Raw genomic sequence first — 14,334 nt, forward strand, 5'->3', positions numbered from 1 at the left:
CACTGTTGTATGTCGCTTTGGACAAAAGTGTCTGCTAATTGTAAGTGGTTGTAGAACCTCTGCCAGCTCAAATAAGGATTTTATTTTCTGTACCTGAGTGAACAGGAAGTCAATGATGAGAAACTATGTGAACTTTCCTGCTAGTTCCTGGCAGTCCTATCTGAGCAATGTTTTGAATTTCTTCACTATCTCAAGATTTTACAGCAGTTCTTTGAACACAGTAATGAAGGGAAATTAGTTTTCTAGAAGTAAAAAAATAAAAGCTTGGGTCTCTGATTTTAGAGATAATACAAGTGGAATAAAGCAGTCCTGCAGGCTTGTTTCGTGTGGGAGCTGAAGGATAAATCCTGATCAGAAGTAACTTGCTGGTTCCTCACAGTGGTACTAGAGGCCAAAGTTATATAATCCACTATAACTATATGTTTACATCGTTTTTGTTTCTGATGTTTTGGGCCAAATAACTTTTATTTATCCAAGTTCATTGGCATAAATGAAACTAAATCATGACTTCCATATTTTCAAGTCAAGCTTGTAGTTTGACAAGTTGATCAGAATCATCTAGTTTCACAGATTAACAGATTTGTGTATCATCTGGAAAACAACAGAAGCTAATGGAGTATTTCCTAATAATACAAGAGTCTAATATCCACAGGTAAGAGTCATGAATCATGGAGTGTAAATTCCGAGCGACACCTGAACGCAGCAGGACGCTGGTTCGTGCGCAGTCCCGTGGCTTTTCTCTGATGCTTTGCATTTCACGTTCATGGTGTGAACGCGCACCTGTTCAGAGGGGAATCACTGGTTAAAGTAAGGTGTTAACCTGGCCAGTGTACAATAAACGCTTGTAAATCGGCAACTTTATCAGGAATATAAAATTCAAATCAAAGACCAACTGAAAGAATCAGAGCGAGGCTGTAAAAACAAACCCATTGTTTCTTTATTAGTCATTTTACAGTAGTCACTCATACGTAGCTGCCTTGAGTTGGTCTTTTTGTCTCCTTTTGTTCCTTCCTCACTTTTCATCAACACAACAGAAGAAGAGTCAGGGACAAATCATTAAAAAAAAAAAAAAAAAAAAAATTAACAAAGCACAACAAAAAACAAAAATGGAGAAAATGCCCCAATTCACCCCCCAAAAAAACCCCACACATTTGGCAAAAAAAAAGTTGAGGATGATGAAGACGATGATCCAGTGCATCTTTAAAAAACATCAACAAAACACATGAAGTCCAGATTTACAAAGTGAGATATGTCAGGGCTTCTGATTGGATAAGAGCTTTCGGGAGTTATCGTCCAATCAGATTTGATCTCCTCACTCATTGCTTAGGCAGAGGCACCGCCCCCCTCAGTACAGTAAAAAAACAAAAACAACTGATAGAAAAATAAAGTATAAAAAGTGACTCCAACAGGACACGTGCTGCGTTTATGGCACACAAAGTTTATCGCACCCAACAATACTTAAGATTTCCCCACATTCACCGGGTCATCGTCCAGATTCGAGACGCAAAAAATTTAAACGACAAATGTTCGGAAACAAAGCAGCGAAATAACAGGCGATGTTAAAATACTGATTTTTTTTTTTTTTTTTAGTTTTCTTTTTTAAACAAATTTATGGGAGAAACGACAATTTTCAGTTAATCCAAACTGACTTCGAGGCCAAATCTGAATTTATCGCAACTAACCTGATTTCTTACCATCTAACCCATTTAGCAAAATGATATCATAAAAGCACGCCCCCTGCAGGTGAGGAGTGCACAGCGGGCGTGCATTTCTGGTTTTCGTTTTGTCAGTTTTCGGTTGTGCGCTCTTTCAAATTGTCGGTTTCACAGTTAGCGAACAGAAACATTGCAGTCAAACGTGAACATGCGATCCCGCTCCTCACCTGAAAAAAAACAAAATTAAACTACGGTTGAAAATCCAGCCATGAAGTCCAAGTAAAAAAACATCCGCAGGAAGTCTAATACTCAAGGAAACACAGCCTCCTCGATCAGATGCTTTCACAGGACGTCATGAACGGATCCAAACTCGCAATCTCAAGTAGCTGAAACACAAAGGAGCAGATCTGAAACCCTGTTCGTCATGGAAACGCAAGAAAATGAACTCGACTCAGAATCTAAACGAAGGCCTCGCATCCAGATCGGGAGACAATCCGAGACTTTACAACAGCGAATGAAGAATCTGATGAATTTTGGTTCAATTCATAAAATCTTCGGAGGTCAGGCCGAGGTTCTGATATGCTCGATAAAATGTGAATCAGCTGAACGGCGTCAGATCGCCACTTAACTAATCCAGACAAATCAGAGGAAACTCAAGTAAAATCCAGAACCAGGAGAAGTCGCAGGGAAGTTCTGAGGATTTTCCATCTTTACCAGCAGAGAGAAAACAGATTCATTCACAACGAAACTGGAGTAAAATCAGCTTAAACGTTTCCTGATTCGAACCGTAAAATACTTTCACACCAACTGAAAAGTCACTTTGGAATTTTTTGACACTGAAACTTTTATGAGGGGAAAAAAAATCTTAGTTTTAAAGCAAATTTGATTTTTTTCCTTCCAGAATTTGAGAGAAATCAAAGCTTTTAGAAAACCTAATTTGTTGAGAGCGTTTGTTGTGACTATTGAACAGAAACTTCCCATTCCTGCAGTGATTCTCTGGAGTTCGTCGGACTGTTGGCGAAGCGCAGATTGCACAGGTTGAAATGTTGAAAGTCGACATGATTTTGTTCGCGTCTTCAGTGAACAAAAACGTAAGAGAAAGTCCCGCTAGGAGAGGCTGAGGCGCTGAATCACGACTGGACCACAGAAAACGTACGATTTGATTTGATCATCTGCATTTTGGAGATTTTCAGTATTTGGAGCTGCGGCCCTGCCGTGTGACGACTGACTGTGTTTGTGGAGACATTCAGGAAACGCTCGGTCGTTATGTCGTCTTTTCTCCGAGGCTCCGGAAGAGTCGGGCGACCCCGAGCTTCTCCCATCGACCCGCTTTCGGAAGCGAAACGAGATCCGGACGGCGAACGCTTTGCTCTAAAGACCCGAACTCCACAGGGGACGGATCCAGACGGACGAGTCGGAGACAAACGACCAATCAGAGGGGAGATTTGGACCCTGACGATTCAATCTGATGATGGCTAAAGAAAGACGGAAAGAAGGAAAAAAAACCCCAAAAAAACAAAGGCATCGAGAGCAGGTTTGAATCGGAAGTGGTTTTTTCAAACCGACCTGCTCTTCATCACCATCATCAAACAGTGGAATCTTGTTTTGAGATTTACATTCAGGAAGCCTCGCTTGATTCGAGCTCACACAGACGCCGTTTCCTCACTGGACGCCGGCCTCGCTGGGGGCGTGGCATCGCCGCCGCCGCGGGTCTGTAAACAAAGCGGAGTGGAGCGTTTCCCACCGTCACGCAGAAGAACACTGATTGAAAGGAAAGCGGAACACTGGCGGCGTCTGTGGGCCGACGGGGCGGGAGTCACAGAGCGAACCATGAGGTAAGGAGCCAAGCCTCCCCCCGTTTGATCTCCATCGGACGGACGGACGGACGGACGAGCGGCCCTCCGAACCTCGCTCCCGACGCAGGGGGCGGAGCTTCAGGCCGGCTGACACACAAAGTGACGGTGGTGATGCGTCGGCGGACATGATGATTGACAGGAGGTAATTTACAGTAAACTACAGATATTTACATCCAGACAACAATTATGTACACTTAATTTTCCCATGATGCATCTCTTCTCCTCTGTGGTCGCTCCGCTCTCCAGTAAAACTCAATCTTGTCCAGTGCGAGGAGAGACGGCGCTCCCCCTCTTCCTCCTCCCTCGTGTGTCTGTAGTGTACCAAGGAGAGGGGGCGGGGCTTGTGGGACACCTGGACCAATGAACGCTCTGTCACATGGCGCAGAGGCGGGCTTTAGCTGTTCTTTAGCAGCGTCCTGTCTTCCGGCGGACAGGAAGAGGAAGAGGAGGAGGAGGAAGAGGAGGAAGCAGCAGTGGTGGTAGTGGTGGCCGAGGAGGAGGAGGAGGAAGAGGAGGAGGAGGCCGACGACGAAGAGGAGGGGAAGGAGAGCAGCTGTCCCGCCTCCGAGGAGAGGAGGGAGCACGAGCGCAAGTCCACCGTCTGCAGGGAGGAGCAGCGGCGCAGCAGCGGGATGCACTGCTCCGTCACCTTCACGCAACCTGCAACACAGCAAGGGCTCATGGGTAATGCAGGAGACTCAAGAGTTTTATTACTCATGAGAAATTAAACAGGAAATACTTCTTAATGTACTTCCACGCCGTTACCTGCCAGGTTGACGTAGGTGAGGCTCTCTCTCAGGGGGGACAGGGGGGAGGTGAGGGTGTGCACCGCCTGGTCTGTGATGTGGACACAGTGGCTCAGGTCCAGCCGGGTCAGGTGGGGGACGTAGCGCACCAGGAGGCGACACGACGCGTCCGTCAGCTCCAAACCCGCCAGCCGCAGCTCCGTCACGTTCTGGAAGCGGCCCGTCCTGGTCTCCCCGTGAGCTGAAGGGCCAATCAGAGCAGACGGCCTCAGGGGGCGAGCTCAGGGGTGGGAGAGGAGAGATTCGAGTGGAGGGAGGAGGGGGAGGGGCTCACCTGTGCGGCTGTCAGGGGGCGGGGCCAGCAGCTCCCTCAGGTGGGAGTCTTTGAGGTCCTCCACCCTGCTGAGGTCCAGCAGCTTCAGGCAGGGACAGACGGTCTGACACAGAGCGCAGACTGACGACCACGGACAGCCCGCCACGTTCAGCTCCAGCAGGCCTGGGGGACGGCGGGGAGATGGGCGGGGCTTAAGTGTTGTGGGCGGGGCAGGGGAGCGCCGTCGGGGGGGGGGCGGGGACTCACCCTGCAGCCGGTTGATGAGCCACATGAGCTGCTTCTTGGAGATGTTGGTGTCTCCCAGGTTGAGGGAGACGGGCTGGCGGCGGATGATCCCGCTCAGCATCGGGGGGGTGATGGAGCGCTGCCGGCTCAGGTCGATCTGCGTCCACAGCCGCTTGTCGCAACACCTGCGGGCGACACGCAGCCCAGTCTGAGGACCTCCAACAGCAAACAGGAAACCCGCTCCAGAGGAACCCCGCCCCCCGACCGCGGAACCTCAGTCAGGGTGGTTTCATTAAAAAATTTTAAACTCCAAATAAAATTTTAAATTTATTTTTCTTTATCGGGGTCAAGAAGAGATAAAAAAAAACACATCACTGACTAAAGTTTTTTTTCCACTTCTGCAGGTGTTGATATCTGACTTCTAGTTGTTATTTAAGTATTGATCCATTCATTCATTTGCTTTGTTTTTGAAATTCTATTATCCGCAGACGTGCTGTGTTTTCGTAACAAGCTTATAATTGGGGTGCGGTCTTGTCCACTGGAACGCCACGTTTATTTTGAAATCCGTTCTAACCAGTCATGCTTATATGTGATCACTGTGAAAAACAGCGACGGCTGATTTAGACGCTCTTGCCAGAAAAACAACACCGTCCTCATACACTCTTGCTTTGAAAATAGCAACTTCTGGCCCCGCAATATGAAAAAAACTGACGGTTGTAAGTTTCTGTCTTCAAACAACTTCATATTCTCTTTTTAGAAACAGAAAATGAAAAGTAACTGCTTTTAAGTTTTGTTTATCTCTTCTTGACTTGGATAAAGGAAATGCATTGAATTTCAATTTGGATTTTTTTAATATTAAACTGTAAATCTAATAACTGATTTGGTTTTCAAAATCCTTTTCTGGGCGTAGAATCTAATGAACAAAACATACATTGACCTGTTCCCCGCCGACTGGGAAAACAAATCCACCGACCGACAGGGAGAACCTCGCCCTGCAAGCAACCAGGAGAACCTCATCCACCAACCAACCGACCGAGAGAACCGCATCGGGAGAACCACTCCCGTCCAGTAAGAGAACATAACGCACTGAGCAGGAGAAACACGCAGCAGCTGGGAGAACCGTGAACTTCTAGAGCACATGTGGATTCTCAGCTGACGTGACAGCGGCACTCAGAAGTTAGAACATTAGTGAAAAGCTGGAACAAGCTAACAGGTGGAAAATGTAAATACTAATGAGGTCAAAGGTCAATGGTCCTCGACAACAATCATGAAAATCACGCGTGGCGTGTGCACTGACCAGCGGCTCCAGGTGCGGCACACCCTCATGCAGACGCAGAGCTGGCGGTGGCTCAGGTAGGTGAAGACTCGCAGCCACACGTCGCGGGTCATGATGTGGGCGGAGCCACAGTCCAGAGGCAGGCAGCTGGGCTCGGGGCAGGTGGGCGGCGGCCGCACCAGGTGTCGCTCCATCTGCACGGGCCGCGGCGGCGAGGGCACGGCCGGCGGGCTGCGCTTCATCATCTGCGAGCGCGGCGCCACGCGGGACGGCTGCGAGCACGGCGACGCCGCCATCGCCGACATCATGAGGCCGCTGACCCCGCCCCCTCCCCCGTTGGACGTGGGGATGGAGGAGGAGCTCCGCGACGTCGGGTTCTTGCTGTTGCTACGGATCTTGTTGCTCCGGCTCCCGCTGACTTTGGCCCCGCCCCCTCCTCCACCGCTGTGTCTGTGATTGGTCAGACCGGCGCTGGCGTTCTCCTTCTCCCCGCCCTCCCTCCCTCCTCGTGTCCGTCCGTTGCGCGCCTCCTGCCCGTTGCTGCGCTGCTTCGGCATGAAGCCGTCGTGCTGCGAGGACGGCGGCAGCTGATTGGATGAGAGAGGGGAGGGCGGGGGGAGGGAGGTGGAGTTTTTGCGGGTCCTGTCGGAGGTGGGCGTGTCTTCCTCCTCGCCGTCCATGATTCCTCCTTTCCTCCCTCGTGAGAGTAACCCCATGTCCCCTCCTCCTGCGCCCCGCCGCCGGGCCTTGTCCCCGCCGCCCGTGGACGCCTCCTCCTCCCGCTCGTCCTCCTCCCCCCTCACCACCTCCCCCTCCGACTCCTCGCTGGCGCTGAAGCCGAGCTCGGCTAGCCGCCGCTCGCGCTCCCTCTCCCGTTCCCGCTCCCTCTCCCGCTCGCTGCGGCTCCTCTCCCGCTCCGCTCGGCTCCCGCTGTTGTTTCCGTAGACGACGGGCGGAGGCGGCGCGGGGGAGGAGGACGAGGGGGAGGAGCCTCCTCCCTGGTCCCCCCTCATGGAGTCGTCGGAGTCGGACTCGGAGTCGGACTCGGAGCTGGAGGAGGAGGAAGACGACGACGACTCCGGGCGGCGCTCCAGCAGACACATCCTCTTGAAGCGCTCCAGCTTCTCCCTGTGGTGGGAGCGCTGGTCCACGCTCGACGCCCCGCCCACGCCGCCGCCGCCGGGCTGAGAGGAGGAAGAGGAGGAGGAGGAGCCCGGCAGTCCTGCTCCTCCCCTGAGGAGGGAGGCCCGTTGGATTCAAGCATCTCCTGTTTGGGTTTCTGAGGAGAGAGAGAGAGGAGACGCAGTGAGGAGAGAGCGCCGCGCTGCACGCTCTAAACAGGGACCGGGAGGTGAACGGAACGAGCGTACCTTTTTCAGACGCTTCTCGTGGACACCTTTCATCTGTCAATCAAGCAGGAGACAGTCAGATCAGACACACACACACACACACACACTCCAGAGAGGCTGTCTTTTGTGAGCTCACCTTCTTCTTGGCCCCGCTGTCCGCTGGCAGCTCCTTCTCCTTCTTCCTCTTGTGTCCCCCGTCCGTCCTCCCCACCTCCTCCAGGGACGGCGGGGCCTTCTTCTTTGGGGGCGGGTCGTCCGTGAGCTTCCACCGTCCAACCTCTCCGTTGTCCAGCCGCCGCTTCCCCGAGCCGTCCGCCTGGTCCTGGAGACAGTCGCAGGACGGGTGAGGACGAGTCTCACGGGGGGGGGGGGGGGGACGATGACGTCCTCTGGCTTTCCGACACTCACCTTGCTGGTTTTACCCTCCTTGTGGCACTTTGGACACTCCCAACAGTTTGGAATCTCATCGTTTATGATTCCTTCAGCTTTACCCATCTGAGAGAAACAGAGATAGTGTCACCGGCGTGTGTGTGTGTGTTCTTTCAGAGTGTGTGTGTGGCGAGGTGGAGAGGTGCACAAAAGGTGTGTGGGTGCGCCGCTGACCTTGAGACAGCTGGGGTGGATGATCTCGTTGCAGATGGTGCACTCCATCAGACACATGCTGAACTTCTCCTCTTCCGAGTCCACGGTGTCTTCTTTCCCCGCCTCCCCGCACGCAAAACACACCGCCGTGTGCGGCAACACCGGCTGCAACACACACACACGGAGTTCAGCTGGAGGGTAGCAGCCGTGCGTGCTCACTGTGTGCTGTGATAGCGCCGCATGCTGGTCACGCACGGACGCAACGCCCTCGAACAGGAGCGAGGCGTTCCTCTCTGCAGCCAGCAGGGCGCGTCACTCTTCCTGCATTCCTCCATCATTACTTCCTCCTTCACACAGACACATCTACAGTAGCAGCCATATGTGTGTGAGTGTGTGTGTGTGTAAGCATCTCTGTAACTATGGCAGTGGTTCAAAGCCGACTCCCACTCACAGCGCCGCTCTGCGGTTACCATGGAAACACAGCATCGCGGCCTGCTGGGCTCTGCTGATGTTATTTAAAGAATCCACACAAACAAACATCTCAACAATAAAACACACAAAATCTCTAAAGAAAGAAGGAAAAAAAAGATCCCACAGATCAAAGTTTTTCCTGAAACAAACAGATATAATAAACCAGCGGCGCTGTGATTCAGCGTACTCCCCCCTTCCCTGTGTGTGTGTGTGTGTGTGTGTGTGTGTGTGTGTGTGTCTCTCACCGCCGTGCACTGCCTCAGGAGGCAGGACTGCTTCATGCGGCCGGGCCCTCCGAACTTCTTCATGTCCTTACAGAAGTGGCACTCTCCGCACTCCGTCCTCATGCAGGCCTGACAGCGCCGGCACCGCGTCCGCCTGCGCCTCGCTCCGCCGCCGCCGCCGGCCCCCCCGCCCAGCGCCTTACTGCCCGACATGCCCCAACAAGTCAGCTGGACAGGCAGACACACAAACACAACAGTTATTAGACAATCTCAAAAACACTCAATGTTTCTATGATTATTTTCACTCTATGGTCATTTCTCTTAATCCAGGAAGTTGTGAGGATGCAGGATGCTGTTAGCAGAAGTTACATCAGTGAGCGGGAGGAAGACGCTCTCTAATCTGGCTGGAATGAAGAACAGCTCAGTGCTGTTTTAGAGAAAGCAGCTCCGCTACTCTCCAACGCCTTCGGTAAAGAGAAATAAGTTACTCATCACATCGTAATCAGTTACTAACCGTCGCACTGGAGTTCGATGAGAGAAACAAATCAGTCTCACTTTCAATTTCATTCTGATTCTCTTCATCTGTGCTGGAAAGTAGCTGAAAACTGAGTGACTTCTCTGTGCTCCACTGCAGACGGAGTAATCCGAGGTGAATGAGAGCAGCGTGGAAAATGAAAACATTGCTTCAGAGTCACGTTTGACCGTCGCCACTCTTCACCGAGCATTTAATGTACAACGCTAATGAACCTCCAAAAGAGCCGCAGCACGCCATCTATGCACAAACGCATCCAGGCCACACTTTGACTTCAAACTGTGGTTTGTTTGTTGACTTGAGGTCTGGATTAAATAATCCCGGAGTTTTTATGAGTCTGGATCTCGACTGTGTTTTAAAAGCAGTCCAGGTCTGGCGTTAACAGCCACGTGTTTTTTTTGTAGAGTAAAGTTGCCTGAACTACACAGCAGGATTAACATACCCGGGATATCTCTCCGTTATCTGGATCGACAAACCCAGACATTCGCAATCTTTGATAAGCGTTACTTCATAGCTGGTTATCACCTCGGGAATTCAGCCCAGGGTTTCCTATCGCGATCCGTGTGTGTGTTCAAGTAAAAAGGGAAGAGTTTGCAGACCTGGTCGATCACAAACCCTTCTGACGAGCTTACTTTTACCAAGGAGGTTCAAACACGTCGTCCAGGCTAGAAGCAACACGGAAGAAACGGCGGCAGAAAATCGCCCACCTCTCTGTCAATGCGTAACTTTGTGAGATCATAAAATATTAATTCACGGGACAATATAAACGGACGGCACCGGGACTCAATTTCATTTTATTCCAGCACAGACGTTTAGGGCAGAGGCGACTCGGCGCCTTTCCTTTCAGTTTATATTTACCACTGAGCGGTTTTGAGGTTCAGCTCCCCGTGTGTGTTCAGGTTTGTGTTGGAAAATGACTTCCTCACCATGACGGTGTGAGTAGATATGCAGTTTTGCCATGTGTGACCATCATTATTAACCCCATGATTTCAGATGCAAAGAATACTTAAAATACTTAAAAATCACTCAGTGACAAGGTATTTTATGTCACAGGAATGCATCTCTCCCTAACAAGTCTCTCTGAAGCTCTAAGAATGGACAAGTCATTTTCCAAGAGACCTGACTGATCAGGAAGTGGAGCGTTGACATTAATCTCTTATCCAGAGCGTAGCCTGCTCCGGAGCAGGTGAGAAGTGAAACAGTGTCGTAATTCAGAAAACCCTGAAGTCACTTCGATAAGAGAAAATCCAGCTTCACAGTCCGAGCCTCAGGTCAGGCGAAAATATTCTACTGTAAACGCTGAGATCCCGTTTATACAACATTTTCAAATGAAAGCTGAAAACCTCAGTAGCGGTTCGGGTGTCTGTTTACGTCACAACGGTCTTCTGAGTCACTGAAACACAACTTTTTGAAAAAGACTCAAGGAGCTTTTTGAAAATGCGCTGTCTCAGGGGAAGCAGAAAATGCAAATCTTCTACAATGCTGCTCCAGCACATCACAGCCGTAGTAAATAGCTGTCAGTAACAATGTGTGTGTGCTCGAATCGAAAATGTCGTTACCGTGTACACACACATCATAAACGTGAAACTTGTCTGGAGTAAATATGAAAAAAAAAAAAAAAAACGCCTTTTCACTCGAAACACTGTGGAAATCGGGCTTAAAGAAGGAAACACACTTAGCAATTTGGGGTGCCTTAAGAAAGATGAAGCTCAGTTTGAAAGAATGAAATCTGCTCTCATGCTGCGTGATAAGATTTCTATGATTTCCAGACATTCTCCAAAAATTCTGGAGACGGAGGAGTGAATTCACCACACAGCTGCAAGTAGCTACAGTTACTCTCCAAACGATGGGAAGGCAGCAGGATATCACAGCGACAACAAAGCAAACAGACCTGCTGAAATCAAGTAGCAACTGAGTAGGAATGTGTAAGAGGGAACATTTTTACTCCTGATTTGCTGACCAAAATAACGCACACACTCACACTGCCCATTTAGTGTTTGCCTTCATGAATGTGTATATTCATTCATTCATAACAGTGCGATTTGTAACATCTGCAAACGTGTGTGCTGTCAGCTGCTGTTATTGTAGCGACAGGCGAATTCTCCACCACATATTGTTTTTCTGCATTAAGCGTTGTGCACTTCACTGTATGACTTTTGTTGTTTTCTGTTTCCCCCCACAGCCCTGGCTCTACTCTGATTTTGTAAATTCATATTATTTGCTGTAAGGCTGCAGCGCACTTGATAACTTCCTCCATCAACACGTCTGATTCCTTGAGCTCACATTCCACTTTGTGGATGTTCAGAGCTCCATCTGACACTCTCACTTGAGCTCTCCTGTTTGCTCGAGATGTCAGTCAAAGTGATCTTCTTCAAACTGACAGTGTAATCCAGTAATAGAGACGTATCCATGCCCAAGACCTAACCCTCATCATCCTGGCATAGCGATGCATGACACAGCTGGACAGCAAACAACAATCATACAGACTGAGGACACATGTCAAGTCTAAACGCATCATGTTTGCATTTTCATTTCAGACAAGCTTCATGTTTGAAACGACGACAACTGATGTAATTTTCATGATGGGCTAATAGTGGGTGCTGTTTGTTTTAGTAATGAGACCTCAGACAGAGAACAGTACACTGAAGACACTGAAAATGGGGCCACACTGATACTTGTGTGGACAGAGGATGAAGTGGGATTGTCATTACGGTGACATTATTGTCCGTCTATTTGTGTGATTTGCAGGAGAACTATTTACTACGGCCATGGTGCCCATGAGCAGCAGCGGCATTTTCAAACTGTTGCATTTCCCTCCATTTACAGATGAAGTGTTTTCAAAAAGTTAATACAGTTGCGTCTTGTAAATGTCATGTAGAAGGTGCTGGAGGACGTTTTGAGGCCGAGTTCAAAGTCTGAATAGAACTGAAACAGAGAAGATGAAGAAATCCTTCACTTGCTTTGCCTCCGTTTGTGTCAGGTCAAATATCACCACAAACGCCTTCTTTTACTTCGTTACTGTAGCTCTCCTTACACCTCTGGATTCCTGCCTCAGTACGTTTAATTTTGAACCCATGTCAACACACACGCCTTCGATCGAGTCAACACCTCTGGATGTCCTGGCGTAACTTCATTAGATCGGAATATTTTTTGCAGACTACTCTGATGACCGTGCAAACTCTTTTCTTTTCAAAGTCACTCATTTTTTCAGCTACAACAAGAACAACTGACACTCAGATTTTGTGTCATTCATTCACAAAATTAATACTACAGCGTTAAAAATAAAATACGAGGCATGAAATCTGCCTTCTGTTCCTCACATTTTCACATTAGATAACATTTAATACAGCAAGAACATTTCTAAGTTCTTTCAGGTTACCATAAATGTGATGTTTCAAGCATTTCTTATTATTACTATTTAATATTTTAATTTAAAGCTGCTATATTCACAAGATGACATGTTATTTCAATGTGGTGTAATGAGGTCTTTCGACATTGGGTTAAATGATACCTCTTGATACAAGTGTGTGAGAGATTTGATCACTACCGTGCTGCTGCAGATTTTCTGCCTCACAGTGAACTCTGCTTTATCTCATGTAAGAGCAGAATGAAGCAGAATGTGTGTGTGTGTGTGCTACACTGAGCTTTCATTTTAAAGCTGCTGTTCAGATTAAAACACACACGCGCGCTGCAGCAGCCTGGCGGAGCTGTGTTTCTTTTGTCAGATGTGACAGAAAACGTTTCAGCTCACTGAACAGGTCTGTCATCAGTCGGCAGGTTAACAGGACACTGGTTGGTGCTGCAGCGGTGGGTTGGTTGGTTACTTGCTGGTTAGCAGGTTAATGAAGATGCGCACCGCTGAACTGCGAGATGCTAACCGCTAGTGCCGATGAGGCGCGAGCCCGCACACCTCCACCTGCCATGAGGACGCACTAAAGCAGTCCCACCTGTGCACGCACGTTCACTACTTCCACCCCCCCTCCACAAGCACCAGCACCCCACCCCCCTGCGACTGGGGGGGTGGGGGAGGGTGCATTAAGCGTGCTAACCCGTTAGCAAGCTAACAGCTTGTCCGCCCCCCAGCCCCCGCGGCGAGCTGCGCTCCGACCCCCGGGCAGGAGGGCAGAGGCTGCGGCAGGTGGCCGACCCCCCGGGCTCACCTCTCGGTATCAGGTCGCATGCTCCTGGCTCGCTCATTAGAATGAATCTCGGTTAGCCGCCGTTAGCTTCAGCGCTGCTAGCCGTCCGCTTCCTTGTTCGCTGCTCCGCCAGGCTGCTGCTAGCTCCGGGGCTGCCGCCGCCTCACAGCCGGCCCATCGCTCCGGGCGCTCCGGCTCGCTCCCGGGACGGCCTCCCGGACCCGCGGCGGGTCGAACCGATGACCGAAGGACTGGATGTGGATGAAGGGCGCAGTGCTGCTGGCGGAGTCGTGCCCATTCACTCCCCTCCCTCTCCCCCTCTCGCTCTCTCTCTCTCTCTTGCTCTCTCTCTCTCTCTCTCTCTCTCTCTCTCTCTCTCTCTCTCTCTCTCTCTCTCTCTCTCTCTCTCTCTCTCTCCCCTCAGCACGTTACAGCGTGTTCCGCTCCTTCCCGGGGGGCTTCAAAACACACAACGGCTCCTTCTCACCGAGCACCGCGATCAACCGCACGCTCCGCGGTAACCCTCCGCACGAACTAGGCCCCGTCGATCACCGCACGAGCGTGAAGCAGCCAGCGGGCGGAAAGAAGCGCCGCGCGCCACTATTGTTCTCTGGCTTCATTGTGTTGGCGCCTGGCTGCGGGGTTGTGCGTGAATCGGTGCGGGTGTCGCAGATGGATCGATCTCCCGTGGCACTTTTAACCCCCGCATGGATGACATCACACAGGTGACCGCAGCGCGCTCCGCTCCGGCCTCGGAGGGACACAACACAAATAAATAAATAAGCGCAGTAAATAAAACATGACAGGCCCCGCCCCTGCGTCATGACGTCGGGGCGTCCGCAGCAAGAATGGCGTCATGGGTGTTGTAGTTTTTGGTTGTCAAAAACAAAAATAAGTATGAGTCACACAAACGTTAAAAAGTAGCTTGAATAAGACGTAGCTAGG

At 50.2% G+C, this 14,334-nt stretch overlaps 1 protein-coding gene across 1 annotated transcript; it reads right to left on the reverse strand.

The window, feature by feature from the left end:
* Positions 1-917: 917 nt before the first annotated feature.
* On the reverse strand, positions 918-14,235 carry fbxl19 (F-box and leucine rich repeat protein 19). Its single transcript, XM_030088949.1, is given in 12 exon segments — positions 918-4,171; positions 4,277-4,498; positions 4,592-4,753; positions 4,838-5,001; positions 6,114-7,338; positions 7,341-7,371; positions 7,463-7,495; positions 7,578-7,763; positions 7,850-7,936; positions 8,045-8,188; positions 8,740-8,946; positions 13,411-14,235. Coding segments are annotated over 11 exon segments (2,712 nt in total). The 5' UTR covers positions 8,932-8,946; positions 13,411-14,235; the 3' UTR covers positions 918-3,905.
* Positions 14,236-14,334: the final 99 nt, after the last annotated feature.

Source organism: Salarias fasciatus, chromosome 4 (genome assembly GCF_902148845.1).
Source record: "Salarias fasciatus chromosome 4, fSalaFa1.1, whole genome shotgun sequence".
NCBI classification, from domain to species: Eukaryota; Metazoa; Chordata; class Actinopteri; order Blenniiformes; family Blenniidae; genus Salarias; species Salarias fasciatus.